General features: G+C 36.4%; 1 protein-coding gene across 2 annotated transcripts; it reads left to right on the forward strand.

Annotated features, from left to right (window-relative positions):
- Positions 1-124: 124 nt before the first annotated feature.
- LOC124436397 (cleavage and polyadenylation specificity factor subunit 1-like) lies at positions 125-18,009 on the forward strand. 2 transcript variants are annotated; one of them, XM_046986313.1, is made up of 34 exons: positions 125-376; positions 1,000-1,033; positions 1,130-1,263; positions 1,337-1,417; positions 1,997-2,148; positions 2,763-2,909; positions 2,994-3,133; positions 3,853-3,963; positions 4,739-4,832; positions 5,474-5,561; positions 5,656-5,755; positions 6,354-6,379; positions 6,515-6,575; positions 7,067-7,137; positions 8,798-8,866; positions 8,970-8,975; positions 9,063-9,143; positions 9,238-9,321; positions 9,945-10,040; positions 11,136-11,243; positions 11,319-11,352; positions 11,435-11,607; positions 12,104-12,243; positions 12,314-12,406; positions 13,866-14,033; positions 14,181-14,367; positions 14,448-14,517; positions 15,031-15,101; positions 15,213-15,365; positions 15,789-15,905; positions 16,312-16,402; positions 16,478-16,562; positions 17,020-17,161; positions 17,893-18,009. In XM_046986313.1, the coding sequence occupies exons 1-34, from the start codon at positions 227-229 to the stop codon at positions 17,986-17,988; spliced, it is 3,453 nt and encodes a 1,150-aa protein (XP_046842269.1). In that variant the 5' UTR covers positions 125-226; the 3' UTR covers positions 17,989-18,009. The 2 variants fall into 2 exon arrangements, with proteins under 2 accessions (XP_046842269.1, XP_046842270.1); XM_046986314.1 differs by lacking the exons at positions 16,478-16,562; positions 17,020-17,161; positions 17,893-18,009 and having other exon boundaries at positions 16,300-16,345.
- Positions 18,010-19,208: the final 1,199 nt, after the last annotated feature.

Here is a 19,208-nt window from a genome sequence, read left to right on the forward strand (position 1 = left end):
TCCCAGTGGTCCCGTTCATTTTAACCTATTCGTTTTCATAGTCAGAACCTCAGAGGGGTCCGGGGGGGCGTGTTTTAAAAATTGCCTGTTCGCGGGCAATTTTTAGAAGACTTGTTCAAAAATTGAGGCTATTTTCAAATTCTTCACATCCTTCATCTTCATGACAAAATTTTAAAAAGTTAGGGGAAAGGCAAAGCCTTTAATTTTATGACTATTTTCGTTTGAAATGTATGATCTTTATGCAATCTTCAAACAAGCACATCCACCATCTGTCATCGAGCATTGCTTGGTTTGTAACTTCTATTCGTTTAACGAAAGAAATCTCGTGGTTGCTGGCACATCTTTGCTAAGGATTTACCGATTGGCAGTTGATGAGGTGACTTGTACCATCAATGAAAATAGTTTGCCTTTCTAAAAGCAGGGAAATTATTGTTGTGAATGTACATTTGTGTGAACAAGTGAATATGGTTAGCTTTTGACAAAGTTAGACGACATAAAGAAACTTGGATAAGTCTTCAAACTACAAAGTAGAGCTGATTTTAAATAAAATAATCCCCGAGCATATGAATGGATCAATCAGCATAGGTCATTTCACACAGATTAATAACAAAATGTGCATTCAATATAAACGACAAGTTTTTTTAGAATAGACATGTTTCACCATCTCATGAAGCCTCTTCAGTATAAGTGATTAATTACATAAATAATGCAAAGTTTGTATAAAAATAATACAATGCATAAATTATGGCAATAATAAGAAAATGAGATAAATAAATGGGGAGCATTTTACAAACTAAATATTGTGTTGAACATTGTGGTCAGGATTAGTTTTGTTAATGTGGAGTGCTTCTTTCATTTTAATGGAGAATGAGGTGTCTGCAGTGTCGATGATTTTGAGGCTAGTCTATCATAAAAAAAACTTGTTGTCTATATTAAATGCACATTAGCAATAGTGCTTCTATGAAATTATTAATAACAAAATGTTGTAATTCTCTTAAGGATGAAGTGCATCAGAAGTCAGAGGACACAGAAGGTAATTTTTAATCTAATCTATCAGTTTTATTTAATATTTCTTCAGCTATTGATTAACTATTTTGGTATTTACGTTGTATCGTGTCATGTATTCAAGGGGACACTTCCACAACAAAAAAGCTGGAAATGGTTGGACAATTTTCCCTTTTTGGTGCTGTGAAGTCTATAAAATCAGTGAAATTGTCGAGAAATGATAGAGACTCGCTGCTTCTCAGTTTTGATGATGCCAAGGTATGCATAATGTGATGGCAGTCTTATCAGATAGTGTGTTACAAGTTTATACAGATTTTGTTTTTAAATCCAGCTTGCCATTATTGAGTATGATCCATGTATGCATGATCTGAAAACAACATCCCTTCATTATTTTGAAGAAGATGAACTTAAGGTAACGAATCTGTATTTACACCAACTTGTTTTCATTGCATTTAGTAGCAATCAATGGTATTTCATACAAACAATATCATAAAAACATTTTGTATGGGATAGAAATGTAATTGCTCTTTTGTAATTCCTATTTAACTTTAATTACTTTTGTGTATGGTACATGCCAGTGCGTACAAACATATTTCTCAAGATGAGACTGATTATCAACATATCATTTACATTCAGCAGTCAAATTAGTCTTAATGTAATCATAATCAAATGCTTATAATCAACATACACCATCTTGGCTGCCTTTTCTCTGGGGAACAAAGCAGTTGGCAAGTTTATGACAGGGTTACGCTGTTGCAAACACACACACTCCATGGTGGCTGTCATGAAAATATATTAGTCTGTCACATATCATTCAGTGTAAATCTTGGGAAAGACCACAAATTGACATTTTTTCATAGAGGAAGAAATATTTCAAATGACCCCTCCCCCCCAATCATTCATGTTTTGCTACCAGTCCAAGTGCTGGTAACCATAGTGATCACCTCATTTGTATCTATGGTAACAGGTGCATATGTATTGATTCATACAGGGAGGAATGAAGTTTCATTTTAATGATCCCACAGTTCGTGTTGATCCTGCAAACCGTTGTGCGGCCATGTGGATTTATAGTCATTGGTTGGTGGTGTTGCCATTTAAACAAGATGGCATTTATGATGAACACGAGCCAAATCAATCTGTGGGGTATGTTACTTTATTTTGTAAAATATTTATTTCTATTGTGTTGGTCAATGGAGATCAGTGTTTATGAAGATTTCAATCAAATTTACTACAGAAAACCTTAAACTTTAGTTAGCATCATGCATATTTGTGTTGCTAAAAGAAGATTTACTAAATTATATACATTCCTATGTAGTACGCTTACTCCCCCCCTTCTCCTCCTCTTAAATACACAATTCCAAAGCCATCATCAGAGAATATATAATATATAAATCCTAACACGGTTTTTAATATGCACATGAAAAACATGTGACTTGGACGAGATTTGAACTCGCACCTGCGGGATACTAGTCCGCCGCTCTACCTGTTGAGCTACCAAACCCACAGGGATTGGAGACGAGTCAAATCTCTTTTAAACTGCGTATGGACGAGACATTCTCGCCACTATAGCAGTTTGCTGGATGGCACTGTGTTTCGACTTTATTCCAAAGCCATCATCAGAGAATATATATAATATATTAATCCTAATATATTATATATTCTAACAGCTCCTCTCAAACACACCAATGTAACTATTGATTAACCCCCCCCCGAACATCTTCTTAAATAAACAAATGATTTTATTTATTATTGTTTAGAAATAAAGGTCAGGTGTTGCCTAGTTATACTATAAACATGCGAGAGATAAATATGCGATTAAACAACGTCATCGACATTCAGTTCCTTCATGGATATTTTGAGCCCACGTTGCTCATATTATACGAACCTCTTAAGACTTGGCCAGGGTTAGTACTAACATGGCGACCTATATGCTTATATTCTGTGATAATGACGCTATGTTCATTACGTAAAATGCGTCTTGTTTACAGGCGACTTGCTGTTCGTCAAGATACCTGTGCAATGCTGGCGATCTCGTTGAACCTTTCCGAAAAGGTCAATCCTATTATTTGGTCAGTGGAACATCTTCCTTTTGACTGCTGTCAAGTTTTACCAATCCCAAAACCTATTGGTAAGTTTTATTGCTTCTTTTCTCTGTTGGTGAAATTAGTAGCTTTGCAATTTGCGTCCAATCAGTGGCGTGTATATAAGGGTTCAAGATGGTGGGGTTTATTTCTCCGATTGGCCAAAGGACTGCGCTGTGAAAAGATGAATTGCGGTGGAAAATTAAGGGTGGTGATATACATCGGACCACCATTGTTACTATCAAATAATACAAATTTCACCTCTCTAATGAAGGAAGTCGCTATTAAGGGCTGTGTGACCATATATGAATAGCTTATCATCAAAAATGCGTTGATCCGTGCAGAATGCCCCCCCTGTCCTGAATGTTCGAATTATTTTAAGCAGTTGGGGCTGTCTTAGCTCACCAGAGCGGACTTGGTAATAAGTAAGGATCTCTAGGTTTTCCCCGCCCCCTGTCCCGAATGTTCGAATTATTTGAAGCAGTTGGGCTGTCTTAGCTCACCAGAGCGGACTTGGTAATAAGTAAGGATCTCTAGGTTTTCCCCGCCCCCTGTCCCGAATGTTCGAATTATTTGAAGCAGATGGGGCTGTCTTAGCTCACCAGAGCGGACCTTGTAATAAGTAAGGGTCTCTTCCCAGCCCTCCCCCCCCCCAAGGACCCCTATAAAGGCTCAGAGCTTCGGTGTTCGACATTGTGCCCCATTTGCTAATATAGATTGGCTTGTGTTTTGCGTATATAAGTTCAATAGTTCTATGATTATTTAGGTGGAATACTTCTCTTTGCTACAAACTCTTTGCTTTACCTCAATCAAAGCGTTCCCGCCTATGGCGTTTCTCTCAACTCGATTGCAAAGAAATCCTCCTCTTTTCCTTTAAGTAAGTTTGATATTGTTTCGAATGTCTAAATTATTTTATTGGCAGTGTGTACAGGTGTTCAGGCACCGCTGTCGTAGCTATTTAACCCGTTTGTTTAGTTCTGTTATCATAATTTCGTAGAAGCACTATCGCTAATGTGCATTCAATATAAACGACGAGTTTTTTGAATATAGACATGTTGTAGTCCTGGGGCCTGTTGCACGAAGCCTGGATAGCGAATTTTTCTGAACGTTCATAAAATCTCTTATGAGAGAATAATGTACGATTTGAACTGTGCAATCGCTGAAATAAAATAAAGTTTCTAAGATTACACAAATTCTTTGTCGTAAGAAAAATATAAACACCTTTTTTACAAGTTTGAAATTTTCGCTATCCAGGCTTCGTGCAACCTGCCCCTGTTATATTAATTTTACTTTGCTCACTTACTGTGAAAACTATAGATTTCTAAAGAAATTAATGATTGTAATCTTCTGGAATTTACGTAGTAGCACGACTAAAACTTGCGGGTTAGCTACATCACTGAGGCACTATCAACCAATCTGATACAATCTAAACTGATTCATAAATAAGATTGTACTCATAAGAAAGTCTACGTGCAGTAAATGTTCTACCGACAAAATACGAATACGTTGCATATTTTTTAAATGTGGCGGTTATGTTTGACGCTTTTTGTTTTCCCTGTTCGCTTTTAAAATATATATTTTTGTTGAATTTCATATTGATAAGCAACATGTTGAATGTATTATTTCTGCCATCCATATTCTTTTATAACTAGGAGAGCAAGAGAATATTACAATTACACTTGACGATTCGTGTGGTAGCTTTATAGCAAACGATCGAGTTGTGATCTCCTTGAAAGGCGGTGAAATGTACAGTAAAGACTTTGTATGGTCGTGAGTTGTCATTAGGGAGTTTTAGCGGAGCCTACGAGTACGACTACGAGTACGATTTACGTCATTTTGGCGCGAAAACATTGTTGCGACAACAAAAACACGTAGCCGTCATCAATCTGAGTACGATGTTTTGTAAAAAATTCGTAGTCGCGACTACGATGTCTTTTTAAGCAAAGAAAGTAGGTATATGTCTTCATTCTGTAAGAAATTAGTTTACAGTACTATTTTGTACGTTTGTACGTAGTTTACGTACTCAAAGTGAAAGGTAAACAAACAATAAAATAGTACAAATATATCGTACATAAAACTTAAAATAGTGAAGATTTTTCAGTCTAAAGAGTCCTATATTCTTGTAAAACCAGTATCATCGATTCTTTGATATCATTATTGAAAACTAGAGCCGTAGCTGCTTCGCAAACGTCGGTGTTTTACACAATAAAAAGGCTCGTTCTGTTGTTTACAACTAAAGCAAAATTTTGACCAAGCGACAACGACAACAAACCTCCTCGTGCCATTCTCTTACACGGTCAAATTTCGTACTCGTAGTCGTAGTCGTACTCTTGCTAAAACTCCCTATTGTGGTGAAAACATGCAAAAGTGGATGTTTTTTTTTTTAGTTATGTTTTGACTTTGATAACAGACGGCATTAAAAGTGTTCGTGGTTTTAACTTCGATAAAGCCGCGTCAAGCGTACAGACATCGTGCGTAAGCAGGAAATGTGGAATGTCAAATTGATATCACAGTAGAAGGCAGCGCAATTTTTTCGACACAAAACATGAACGTTATTTTTTTTGTTTAGTTGTGTTATTGTGAGGAAGGCTATCTCTTTCTTGGCTCACGTCTTGGCAATTCCCTTCTTTTAAGATACACTCAAAAAGTTGACAAACGTTTTCCGAATGGTGAGCTGTACCCTGTAGAATATCTCTCTTTATGATCTTGTGACTGTCGTATTAAGGTTTGATTATTATATGGCAAGCGTCACTTCCGGCTAAATGGCGCGCTTTGGTTGGCTCAGAAACATTTTTGCCCGTCCATTATTTTCCCGTATTCGACCACGGTCCAAAACGCGTAATTTTACTGTCAAATGTAAACAAACTTCGTAAAGCAAACAGCAAAACGCAAAAATAAACGAAACAAAAAACCATTTACAAATGTGATTCGAAGGAAAAATACTTGGAAAACAGTTTAACTATCTCGACGATACAATTTGAAACGATTTATTTTTTATGGACGAAAACTAGAAAAGTGAAAGCCAACCGGTAAAAAACAGCAAGGACGAGAAAGAAAGCAAGCTTTGTTTTAGGTCGAATAATGCCATATAATAATCCTTTTAATAACTTCGCTTTCTCGGTCTTTACTGAGAAATATCGGACCTCTGTCTTTTTGTAGAAACCTCGTCCTACGAGCTCGGTCTGTACAAAAAAACCTCGGTCTGTTATTTCTCCGTAAAGACCTCGCGCTCGGTTATTAAGGTTTGATTCTTTGCTTATTTTACAGGCGTAAATCCCACCAAGCCAAACGAGGTAATAAATGTAGCCAGTTCATGTTCATGTTTATAACTACTCATGTTCATGTTCATGTTTTTATAACTAAATCCTGGAAGTGATCATTTTTATTTACTGGTGATGAAAGATTGTGGAAGCATGATTTTCTTTCAGGGTTTCCCTCCGCATATGAAACGAAGGAAGCTCGACTCCGAGTGCATGCATGGTTTGACTGGTGAGTGTTGCAAATTATACTTTTAATACACGCATTTGGCAGTGCATGCATGGTTTGACTGGTGAGTGTTGCAAATTATACTTTTAATACACGCATTTGGTAGTACATGCATGGTTTGACTGGTGAGTGTTGCAAATTATACTTTTAATACACGCATTTGGTAGTACATGCATGGTTTGACTGGCGAGTGTTGCAAATTATACTTTTAATACACGCATTTGGTAGTACATGCATGGTTTGACAGGTGAGTGTTGCAAGTTATACTTTTAATACACGCATTAGGTAGTACATGCACGAATTGAATGGTGACTGTCGTAAATTAGTCTCCGCGTCAATGCAATTATTAGCCGACGATGGTTATTGTTAAACAGAAGCTAGATTTCTATAAAATACCTAATGATGATGCAGTTTGGTGTGATTGCAGTGTGGTCATCTATACACTGGACGACTTACACAAGTTTGTGGCATTTTGAAATTTTCTAATTGTTCAGATGAAGTCGATGATCTCGAAGTTTACGGTGCTGATACAAAGAGTGCAGAAGTAACGACCTATACATTTGAGGTTGGTTTTATTCATTTGAGGTTGGTTTTGCAATTATATGAACTATACCATCAGTGTCTGTGCTGTTCCACAATTCAAATGTTATCGTTTTTGTGTGTAACCGCTGCGCATGAGCGGCAAACCACTATGCTATACTGAAAAAGTGTCCGTCTGTGGCTCGCTATCCTCGGGGATAGTCGGACACACGAGGGATGACGGGAATTTTGCCCTTTTGGGACAGAAAATTGATGTCTTTTTTGTTTGGTATAAAGCTATAGGTTTGATGGGAATTTTTAAGCTACGGCGAATTTTACGAAGAAGATTGAATTGATTTTATCGTGTTTTACTTAAGATTGTCTGCTTGTCCTGGTTATTGCTTCTACAAAGATTGCTGAAGCTCTTTTTACGTTATAGAAGTCAATATTTTGCAGGTTTTATCATAACATTCCCAAGTTTGCCTGTGGAAGCAAAAATATTAATTTAGAATCGTGATGAACAACTCTGTTCTAACGTTTTCTCTCTCAAAAGCGTGGCATTCGTTAAATGAGACAGAAAAAATAAATAATACTTGTTTGCCATGAAGCTCTTGGATGGTTTGCTCATAGAGGAGAGACAATTCGTGAAAGACGTGAAAAATATGTAAAACATGTTTATGGTTGCCTTAAATTATAAGAGAAGCTGTTTGAAATTTTATTAATTTATTAGTTAGTTTATTTATCTGTTTAATAAATGAAAAAGATAAAATCCCAAAACAAAAAACCCTGTTTTCGGTCCATGCTTCCCGTTACCTTCTTAAGCGCAAGGCACTAGAACGCCGCATGTTAACGTTTCGGTAGGAGATTTTGGCCCCTCCACGCTATCCTACTTGGAAGATGCAATAGCAAGCTTCCGCCCATCAGAACCCGAGATCACCTGCGATAGCACTGCATACTACATCGCACCCAGCTTCCACTGCTAGTTGACATCTACTATATGAAGTTTGAGATTTATATATATATACAAAAATTCAAAGGCTTAAGAAGTTGTCGTATTATTAGAGTCACAACTGCGCATGCTCAGATGATTTCTTTAATAATTTGCCAGTAAGTGAGCAATTTATCCCAAAAGTAGTGCAAGTAGGTACAGTTGGTTATTACCATTGGTATGAACAATTAGTTTAGTACTGCGCTTGCCCGAGCGCATGCGCAGATATTTTTTAAATAATTTGTTACAAAGTGAGCTATTTACTCCAAAATTGATGCTAATAGATCCAGATTAGAGTTGGTAGCTTCCATAACTATGATCCAGACTACAGTTAGTTGTTGCCATGACTATGAACTCATTTGGTTAAGTGCAATGCGCATGCTCAGATGATTTTTCTAGTAATATGTTACCATGTGAGCCAGTTATTCTGAAAGAAGGTCAAGTTCGTCCAGTTGGTCATTGCCACAACCATGAACATGGACAGTTGGTCCAGTAGACTGCGCATGCTCAGATGATTTCTGTAATAAATTGTGACTAAGTGAGCTCTCTACTCCGAGATTAGCGTTTGCCATGAGTTTGATTAAAATTACGTCAAATAGGTAATGTTTAAATGAAAACTGTGCACTGTCGTTTGTCTCTAGGTTTTGTTATCTATTATTTTTGACACTTTACTTCTAATTAAGACTACATTCCCTTATTTTTGCTATCTCATGGTTAGGTTTGTGATAGTTTAATAAACATTGGACCGTGTTCCTGCGTTGACATGGGAGAGCCGGCGTTCCTCTCGGTAAGGCTGCTATCCGAATAGACTTTAATATACGACACTAGACGTAATTTTCATTTAATTTCTGTTTTTTTATGTCCTGATTATTCATATTGTAATTCAACAGGAGGAGGTATGAAAATTTTCAAGACTTGATTATTCATTCCATTTTATAAAGGATTTGTCGGTACTTTATGTTATTTTTTTTTGCGTGATTTAGTTTGCAGAAACGTCTTTTCCTGACATGGAAATCGTCACGTGTTCTGGTTATGGAAAAAATGGTGCTCTGTCTCTTCTTCAGGTCGGTTGGTTAAGATTACTCTCGACTGTGATATTCTTATTGCTCTATTTAGATCTTTCCTCGTATGTTGACAGTTCTGCTGTACTATTTATAGAAAAGTATTCGTCCACAAGTTGTCACCACCTTTGAGCTTCCTGGTTGTGTAGATATGTGGACGGTGACATCTCATGAACCGAAGGTTGTACCTTCCTTCACAATGTTATGAATTCATTAAATTGTTCAGATAGCATTTTTTTGTGGCGAATGACGATCTTTCTAATCTCCGATAATTTACACGTGTTTTATGATGCCATATCTACTTCATTCTATGACCTCGTACTTCCACCGTGTTTTATAACCACCACTCCACCGTGTTTTATAACCACCACTCCACCGTGTTTTATAACCACCACTCCACCGTGTTTTATAACCACCACTCCACCGTGTTTTATAACCACCACTCCACCGTGTTTTATAACCACCACTCCACCGTGTTTTATAACCACCACTCCACCGTGTTTTATAACCACCACTCCACCGTGTTTTATAACCACCACTCCACCGTGTTTTATAACCACCACTCCACCGTGTTTTATAACCACCACCTCCTCCACCGTGTCCACCCTCCACCATCCACTCCACCGTGTTTTTATAACCACCACTCCACCGTGTTTTATAACCACCACTCCACCGTATTTTATAACCACCACTCCACCGTGTTTTATAACCACCACTCCACCGTGTTTTATAACCAATACTTCACCGTGTTTTATAACTCTTGCTTTCATGCTCACATCTGATGAAATGGTTTCCTTCATGTAGGAAAATGAGAATGAAAGTGATGAAGATGAGTCTGTTAATGATGATGGCTTCGCTAATCATTCATTTCTTATCTTAAGTCGTAAGGATTCTAGTATGGTAGGTATACTGTCACCATAATCCCGTAAGTATGGTCGGTAAACACTCACCATATCTATGTAGTATGGTAGGTATACTGTCACCATAGCCCTGTAAGTATGGTTGGTAAACATTCACCATATCTATGTAGTATGGTAGGTATACTGTCACCATAGCCCTGTAAGTATGGTTGGTAAACATTCACCATATCTATGTAGTATGGTAGGTATACTGTCACCATAGCCCTGTAAGTATGGTCGGTAAACATTCACCATATCTATGTTGTATGGTAGGTATACTGTCACCATAGCCCTGTAAGTATGGTCGGTAAACATTCACCATATCTATGTAGTATGGTAGGTATACTGTCACCATAATCCCGTAAGTATGGTCGGTAAACACTCACCATATCTATGTAGTATGGTAGGTATATTGTCACCATAGCCCTGTAAGTATGGTTGGTAAACATTCACCATATCTATGTAGTATGGTAGGTATACTGTCACCATAATCCCGTAAGTATGGTCGGTAAACACTCACCATATCTATGTAGTATGGTAGGTATACTGTCACCATAACCCTGTAAGTATGGTTGGTAAACATTCACCATATCTATGTAGTATGGTAGGTATACTGTCACCATAACCCTGTAAGTATGGTTGGTAAACATTCACCATATCTATGTAGTATGGTAGGTATACTGTCACCATAGCCTTGTAAGTATGGTTGGTAAACATTCACCATATCTAAGTAGTATGGTAGGTATACTGTCACCATAGCCCTGTAAGTATGGTTGGTAGACATTCACCATATCTATGTAGTATGGTAGGTATACTGTCACCATAACCCTGTAAGTATGGTCGGTAAACATTCACCATATAACTGTGCTATAGTAGACAAATTGTCACCATATCGCAGTCGTAACCTGTAATAGAGTCAAACTAAACCTGTGAACGGGCCAATGTGTGAATCAAAATTCTGTTTTTATGTGTTTATTGTAAATCATAGCCGTTCTTTTCATTATAGTAAAGTTGGTGGCTATTCTCGCGTTGATGTTTAAAATGGTCTCCTTGCATTGTTAATCGTCCGATTTTCTCATAGCTTTCTGTTTGACAGGTTCTGCGCACGGAACAAGAAATAATGGAGCTAGATCATTCCGGTTTCTCCACGCAACATCCCACCGTGTGTGCAGCAAATCTTGGTGAAGGGAGATACATTCTGCAGGCAAAGAAAAAATCATTTAACATTATTGATGTACATCGAAAATCTTAGCGCATGCGTGCATTGTTATTTTTACAGGTGACCCCAATGGGCGTGCGATTATTAGATGGCAGTATGTAAAACAAATCACTTGAATTTGTGTTTATTTCCATTACATGATACGTGGTTTATTTTTATCTTTGAACAACATTTAGTAAATCAAATTCAGCATATTCCTATGGATGCCGATTTTTCATCGATAATTTGGTGTTCGGTCGCAGATCCCTACACGGTCATGATGACCGCCGACGGAACTTTGATGTTACTTACTTTTACATGTGAAAATTCTTCGCCCAATTTAATTGTGGCGAGAGTGAAAATTGATCAGGAAAGTGGAGTCTCTTTTGTTAATTCAAATATCGTAAAGTTTCGAAAGTAGCCTGCTTGAATCAACTGCCTCCTCGAAAGAAACCATTCTCCATGTAGAACTTATAAGAATATTACAACACTTATTCTTATATTCAAATAAGATGTTCATGTATTATTTGCGTAAACTACCACAACCTCACACAACTTTAAACACATTGAAAATACCGTTTATAAAGCGCAGATTAAGAATTTACCCTTGAAGTTAACTGCAGATTAAGAATTAACCATGGGAGCTAACTGCAGATTAAGAATTAACCCTTGAAGTTAACTGCAGATTAAGAATTAATCATGGGAGTTACCTGCAGATTAAGAATTAACTATGGGAGTTAACCGATGCTGAAAATCACATCTCAAAACTAAGCGACTTCGGAACAAGCGCCCCACCCCACCCCGGAAAGTAGCCGTCCCTTGAGCCCGCTAATTTTTGATGTGAAGATTTTTATGCTTTACTATAGTGGTCCAAGGTTTGTGCTTGTTGTGTTTACAAAGATACGAGTGGAATGTTTACCACAGAAAAAATCGTTGAACCTGTTCATCATGTTCAGCAACAACCGATTGTTACTCCAAAGGATCCAATTTTACCATCAACTAACATGTGAGCTTTCATTCATTTGATAGCGATATTTTTGCTTTATGAAATGTTTATGGGCTCTTGTTTATGCTAGAATGACTACAGACGATGAAGAGGAAATGTTGTATGGAGAGTCCGATATATCGAACGTCTTTACAGATACGTCTTCATTTCAGGCTGAAACGAGGTAGGAACTAACGGTACATTCAATGTCTGCTATACATAGGTATAAATAGGTATACATAGGTATACATAGGTGTACATAGGGATATAGGATGGCTATCAAATATTTGATCTTCATATATTGAAGTCATGAAACTAACGGTACATTCAATGTCTGCTATACATAGGTATACATAGGGATATAGGATGGCTATCAAATATTTGATCTTCATATATTGAAGTCATGAAACTAACGGTACATTCAATGTCTGCTATACATAGGTATAAATAGGTATACATAGGTATACATAGGTGTACATAGGGATATAGGATGGCTATCAAATATTTGATCTTCATATATTGAAGTCATGAAACTAACGGTACATTCAATGTCTGCTATACATAGGTATACATAGGTATACATAGGGCTATAGGATGGCTATCAAATATTTGGTCCTCATATATTGAAGTCATGAAACTAACCGTACATTCAATGTCTGCTATACATAGGGATACATAGGGATATAGGATGGCTATCAAATATTTGATCTTCATATATTGAAGTCATGAAACTAACGGTACATTCAATGTCTGCTATACATAGGTATAAATAGGTATACATAGGTATACATAGGTGTACATAAGGATATAGGATGGCTATCAAATATTTGATCTTCATATATTGAAGTCATGAAACTAACCGTACATTCAATGTCTGCTATACATAGGTATACATAGGTATACATAGGGCTATAGGATGGCTATCAAATATTTGATCTTCATATATTGAAGTCATGAAACTAACGGTACATTCAATGTCTGCTATACATAGGTATACATAGGGATACAGGTATACATAGGTATACATAGGTATACATAAGTATACATAGGGATATAGGATGGCTATCAAATATTTGATCTTCATATATTGAAGTCATGAAACTAACGGTACATTCAATGTCTGCTATACATAGGTATACATAGGGATACAGGTATACATAGGTATACATAGGTATACATAAGTATACATAGGGATATAGGATGGCTATCAAATATTTGATCTTCATATATTGAAGTCATGAAACTAACGGTACATTCAATGTCTGCTATACATAGGTATACATGGGTATACATAGGGATACATAGGTATACATAGGTATGCATAGGGATATAGGATGGCTATTAAATATTTGATCTTCATATATTGAAGTCATGTTCTTCAATATATGAAGTCATGCACTGAATGAAATTACGTCTTAGAAAGATGTCATATAGAATTATGTGCAAAAAATTGCTCTTCCGTCAGACTTACCATTTTCTGTGAATATTTATATTTATGTATTGCTCCTTAAATGAACTCATTTAATTTCGTAGTTGTTGTTGAACTACTATAACTTAGTCAACCATATTTGTATCCAAAGGCGTCATGACTGCCTCTGTATATTCATTTCTCATGCTGTTTTGTCAAAACTTTTTTACCTTAGCTTTTCAGTGCCATCTACGAGGACAGACATCAAACCATCCTTCTGGTGTGTTGTATGTCGCCAAAATGGAGCGTTGGAGATTTATTCCGTGCCCGAGTTCAAACTGGTGTTTTGTGTGAGAAATTTTGCTTTTGCGCCTAAAGTTCTCGTGGACAGCGGAAGTATTGGGTGAGCGGTTGTGCTTTATTTCGCATGTTTTATAACAAACGAAATATTTTTCAAGAGTCTGTCCAGGTTACAGAGGTCAAAGAGATGACGAATGACGTATTTTCTAGGATTCCTGTCTCTTCAATTATTTTAAAAATTCTCGTTTAGATCAACTGGGAGCTCTCAAAGTCAGGAAGAAAATCTTTTAGTAAAGGAGATTTTGTTGACGGGATTACCGGACAAGAACCCGAAACCCTTGCTTGCTGCACTAGTTGACCACGATTTGATGCTTTACGAAGCGTTTAGTTACAACGACTCATCTACTGAAGGCCATCTCAATATTCGATTTAAAAAGGTTTCTTTTTTCTGGAAATTGAGCTATACAATGGACTGGAGAGTGTGAAACTTTGTGATTTATTGTTGAATTCTTTTTAGATGCAACACAATGTACTGGTGAGGGAGAAAAAAAGCAAAACGAAGACAAAAGAGACCACTTCAGAAGATGGTATGAAAATGTTGTATAAAATAGGCAAATGTTATAGGTATTGAATTAGATGGTATTCCTGAGCAAACCATCCATATTTCCTGTTATCATGTTTATCATTCAATGTTTTTAGCAAGTTGTTCGCTCTGTCGTCCAAATGATCGTAATAAAGTAAATGGTTTGAACCCGGGAGTATCGTTACATGTTTGTAAATGTAGATCGTCCAGGTTGGTATAGTCCTGAGAAGGACTGTTTTTGTTGTTGTTGACTGACGTTTCGACAACCTTAGCGGTAGTCATCTTCAGAGTCATTTGAGTCTGAAGATGTGACTCATGTGATCAAATGACTCGTTTGACTCTGAACATTACTACCGCTAAAGTTGTCGAAACGTCAGTCAACAACAACAAAAACAGTCCTTCTCAGGACTATACCAACCTGGACGATCTACATCTACAAACATGTAACGATACTCCCGGGTTCAAATCATTTACTTTATTCAATGTTTTGTTATTGCACGGCAATTTATCGCTCTAGATGTGAAAGAGATGGCAGAGCCGATGGTTGGAAGGTTGAGGCCATTTCATGATATTTCAACATATTCTGGAGTGAGTCGGCAATCACTATAAATTTTCATTACATCTATTTGATCAATTTTTTCTATCTCATTCATTTCATTTGTTAATTTGATGTGTCTAACTCATGTGTCTTAACAATAGATCTTTGTTTGTGGTGCAAATCCTTTTTGGTTGTTCAAATCTTCCCGTAATGCACTTCGCTCTCATCCAATGACCATTGACGGTGCGGTGTCGTCATTTGTACCGTTTCGTAACGTTAACTGTCCCAAGGGGTTTTTATATTTCAATAAAGAGGTATTTCTAATGTGAACGACGAAAATTTCTATTTATATCACTAAAAAAATGATCTCAAGTCTGTTTTTCACCCTGCCTATCGTTGTTGAAATACTACAAAAGTCTTAGAAGTATTTATAATAATATCATAATTGACATTCAAAAAGAAGGATTCACAATTACTTTTTGACAAGAGTATGACGAAAAATTACAGATCACTCAATCTACAGCACTAAAAACTATATAAAATTTCAAATATCAATCCAATACACTACTTTAATGTAAAAGTAGAAACCTAGTATGTACTTAAAATGTGTAATTCGCCATTTTTTTTCCATGTTAATATTGGAGCCAATACAACTGCAATTACTTCCATAGCAAAAAGTCAATTTTCACTTCTTATCCACATATTTATCTATCTTAACTTTTTAAACATGTGAACAGGGTGAACTCCGTGTATCCGTGTTACCAACTCATCTCAGTTACGATGCACCTTGGCCCGTTCGCAAGGTTCCACTTCGTTGTACACCTCATTTTATTGCCTACAATAGAGAGAGCAAGGTAAGATGGTTTTTATGAAAGTATTAGCAATCGTGAAACAGCGTATAACATCTTATGAAGTAAATATGTATTTCTTAGCAAGACTGCTATTCAAGAGATGAGAGTTAAATGTGTGTGTGACGTAGTTATGTGTGTTGTGACGTAGTTATGTGTGTTGTGACGTAGTTATGTGTGTTGTGACGTAGTTATGTGTGCTGTGACGTAGTTATGTGTGCTGTGACGTAGTTATGTGTGTCGTGACGTAGGTATGTGTGTTGTGACGTAGTTATGTGTGTTGTGTGACGTAGTTATGTGTGCTGTGACGTAGTTATGTGTGCTGTGACGTAGTTATGTGTGTTGTGACGTACGTGTTGCTATTGTTTGTTCTTGGAAGTAGCCTTTTTTTACCATTTAGTTTCCTATATAGACGCACGCTGTAGTCACGAGTCAAGCGGATCCAGTAAAAGTCATTGCAAGATTAGGAATTGAAGATCGCGAATTCATTCCTACTCCAGACGGTGCTCACAAATGCTCTTTTTTCACCACTTTGTTTTGCAGCTATTTTGTAAATCGTATTTTTCTTTCGTCTTTAGATCCTAGATACGTTTATCCTTTGTTGGATAAGTTTTCTGTCCAGTTAGTGTCGCCGTTCACTTGGGAGATAATACCCAACACGAGGTATGTACAAACCATTGAGCTAAATATAACTGGATGGCTATCTCCCGCCAAAATTTGAAGCCAGCAATTCGAATGTGCCCAATCCTTTCGCGCTCGGCCCAAAGAATTTTCATTTACGAGAATAAGTTAGAATGCGTGATTTGACCCTCAAACCACGCGTGTCTGCAGGTAAAATTTATCTTCATGCAAGTACAGGCATGTTTATATGAAGGTAGAATTCCAGTTAAATATTTAGTTCAGTGGTTATACAAATTGGGAATTTTATATGAAGTATGCAGCTAACGGTGACATAAGTTTTTGAAAATATTTACTTTTGCATTGTTTGTTGAATAACGGTTTTCTGTTTCTTAATGGACACGTTAAATATGGTCATATTATATGGATTGTGATTCAAGCTGATATAGATTTAGTAATATAGATTTAATATAGATTTAATATAGATTTTTCAATAATATAGGTTTGAGTTGGACGATTATGAACGCGTGACAACAATGAAGAATGTGATTTTGAGAAGTGAAGAAACACATTCAGGAATGAAAGGATTTATTGTTCTAGGCACAACGTATGTTTACGGTGAAGATCTTCCTTGTAAAGGACGGGTAAGTTGTGGATTTGTAGGGATAATGTGTATCATATGCACGAGCAAATCATGATCACGTGTGTAAGTAAGGACGGATAAGTTGTGGATTTGCCGGAGTAATGTGTTTGAAAATGCACGATCAAATCATGATCACGTGTGTAATTGAAGGACGAGTAGGTTTAGTTGTGGATTGGTAAGAATGATGTGTACCATATGCATGAGCAAATCATGATCACGTGTGTAAATGAAGGACGAGTAGGTTTAGTTGTGGATTGGTAAGAATGATGTGTACCATATGCATGAGCAAATCATTATGATTACTTGCTGACAATCAATGATTGAAGGGCAATTGAATCGAAATTCAACCTCAGGATTATGGAGTATCGCTCGCTATTACTGTTCGTCTTAGTAGTTTTTGGATGAAGTACACTAAACACTCTTTTGATGTTAGGCTTGTACTTGTTGATATTTCTTTTAACGTAAATGGTTTGAACCCGGGAGTATCGTTACATGTTTGTAAATGTAGATCGTCCAGGTTGGTATAGTCCTGAGAAGGACTGTTTTTGTTGTTGTTGACTGACGTTTCGACAACCTTAGCGGTAGTCATCTTCAGAGTCAAAATTGTCGAAACGTCAGTCAACAACAACAAAAACAGTCCTTCTCAGGACTATACCAACCTGGACGATCTACATTTACAAACATGATATTTCTTTCGTTGTTGATTGCTTCTTTTCTTATTTTCTTCTCTAGATTTTGATATTTGATATAATTGAGGTTGTTCCTGAACCAGGCCAACCGTTAACAAAGAACAAATTCAAGGTAAATGAAACGGTTTTCGGAAAATGATTTTGTGCATAAATTTCACGTATCTAATGATCTGTCCATCTTTCCTTGCTTCAGGCATTGTGTCGTAAGGAACAAAAGGGACCTGTGACTGCAATTTGTGAGATATCTGGAAATTTGTTAACTGCTATTGGACAGAAAGTAAGATAATTTATTTATTACAGAACAAAAAAGGATGGATTTACGATGGTTTTTGTGTATATTGCAGGGGTGGGTGGTTTTGTGTATATCGGGGGTGGGCATGCTTTATGTTGGATTAGATGCCCTTGACTTCTTATTCCCCTCTGATGCCATTGTTATGATTGGGAAATTTTGAAGAGTGTTTCATAAAACTCTAATGACACTTGCTTTTGCTTTTTGTTTGTTACATTAGTATTTTGCTCTTAAATTGACATCCTTACTCTTGCACCCCTACCTCTTGCAGACCCTCTTTTGATCTCCCCCTTCCATCTTGCCCTTCTTCTTCCCTACCTCTTGCACCCCTACCTCTTGCATCCCTACCTCTTGCATCCCTACTTTCTTCCCTACCTCTTCCCTTCTTCCCTCCCACCTTCACATCCACCCCTCTTCTTCCATCCTTCCCCCATCCCCTCCTTGCAATTTCCATCCCCCCATGTAAACCTTGTTTATATTTTTTATTTTTCAGTTTTATTTTCAATTCTTTTTCATTACATTTTGATTTCATGCAATTCAGTCATTTATTTCATGCATTTTAGTTGTATATCATTTTATGTTTTCTAAACAATTTTATGTTTTCATGTATAAACACATTTATGTTTTCATGTATAAATCTTTTATGTTTTCATGTATATACACATTTTTATGTTTTCATGTATAAACACATTTTTATGTTTTCATGTATAAACACATTTTTATGTTTTCATGTATAAACACATTTTTATGTTTTCATGTATAAACACATTTTTATGTTTTCATGTATAAACACATTTTATGTTTTCATGTATAAACATTTTTATGTATTATTTTATGTTTTCATGTATACATATTTTATGTTTTCATGTATATACACATTTTATGTTTTCATGTTAAACACATTTTTATGTTTTCATGTAAAAACACATTTTTATGTTTTCATGTATAAACACATTTTTATGTTTTCATGTATAAACACATTTTTATGTTTTCATGTATAAACACATTTTTATGTTTTCATGTATAAACACGTTTTTATGTCTTTTTCACCCGTTTTATTCTTGTTTATC

Source organism: Xenia sp. Carnegie-2017, unplaced genomic scaffold, assembly GCF_021976095.1.
Source record: "Xenia sp. Carnegie-2017 unplaced genomic scaffold, XeniaSp_v1 HiC_scaffold_16, whole genome shotgun sequence".
Classification (NCBI taxonomy): domain Eukaryota; kingdom Metazoa; phylum Cnidaria; class Anthozoa; order Malacalcyonacea; family Xeniidae; genus Xenia; species Xenia sp. Carnegie-2017.

What these genes read in the sequence shown, in the direction of transcription:
- LOC124436397 (XM_046986313.1), top strand. Translation starts at nt 227, where the DNA reads ATGTATGATCTTTATGCAATCTTCAAACAAGCACATCCACCATCTGTC. An exon ending in ATCCTCCTCTTTTCCTTTAA is followed by an intron (nt 3,964 to 4,738) that starts GTAAGTTTGATA and finishes TTTTATAACTAG; the next exon opens with GAGAGCAAGAGAATATTACA. An exon ending in TCATTTCAGGCTGAAACGAG is followed by an intron (nt 12,407 to 13,865) that starts GTAGGAACTAAC and finishes TTTTTACCTTAG; the next exon opens with CTTTTCAGTGCCATCTACGA.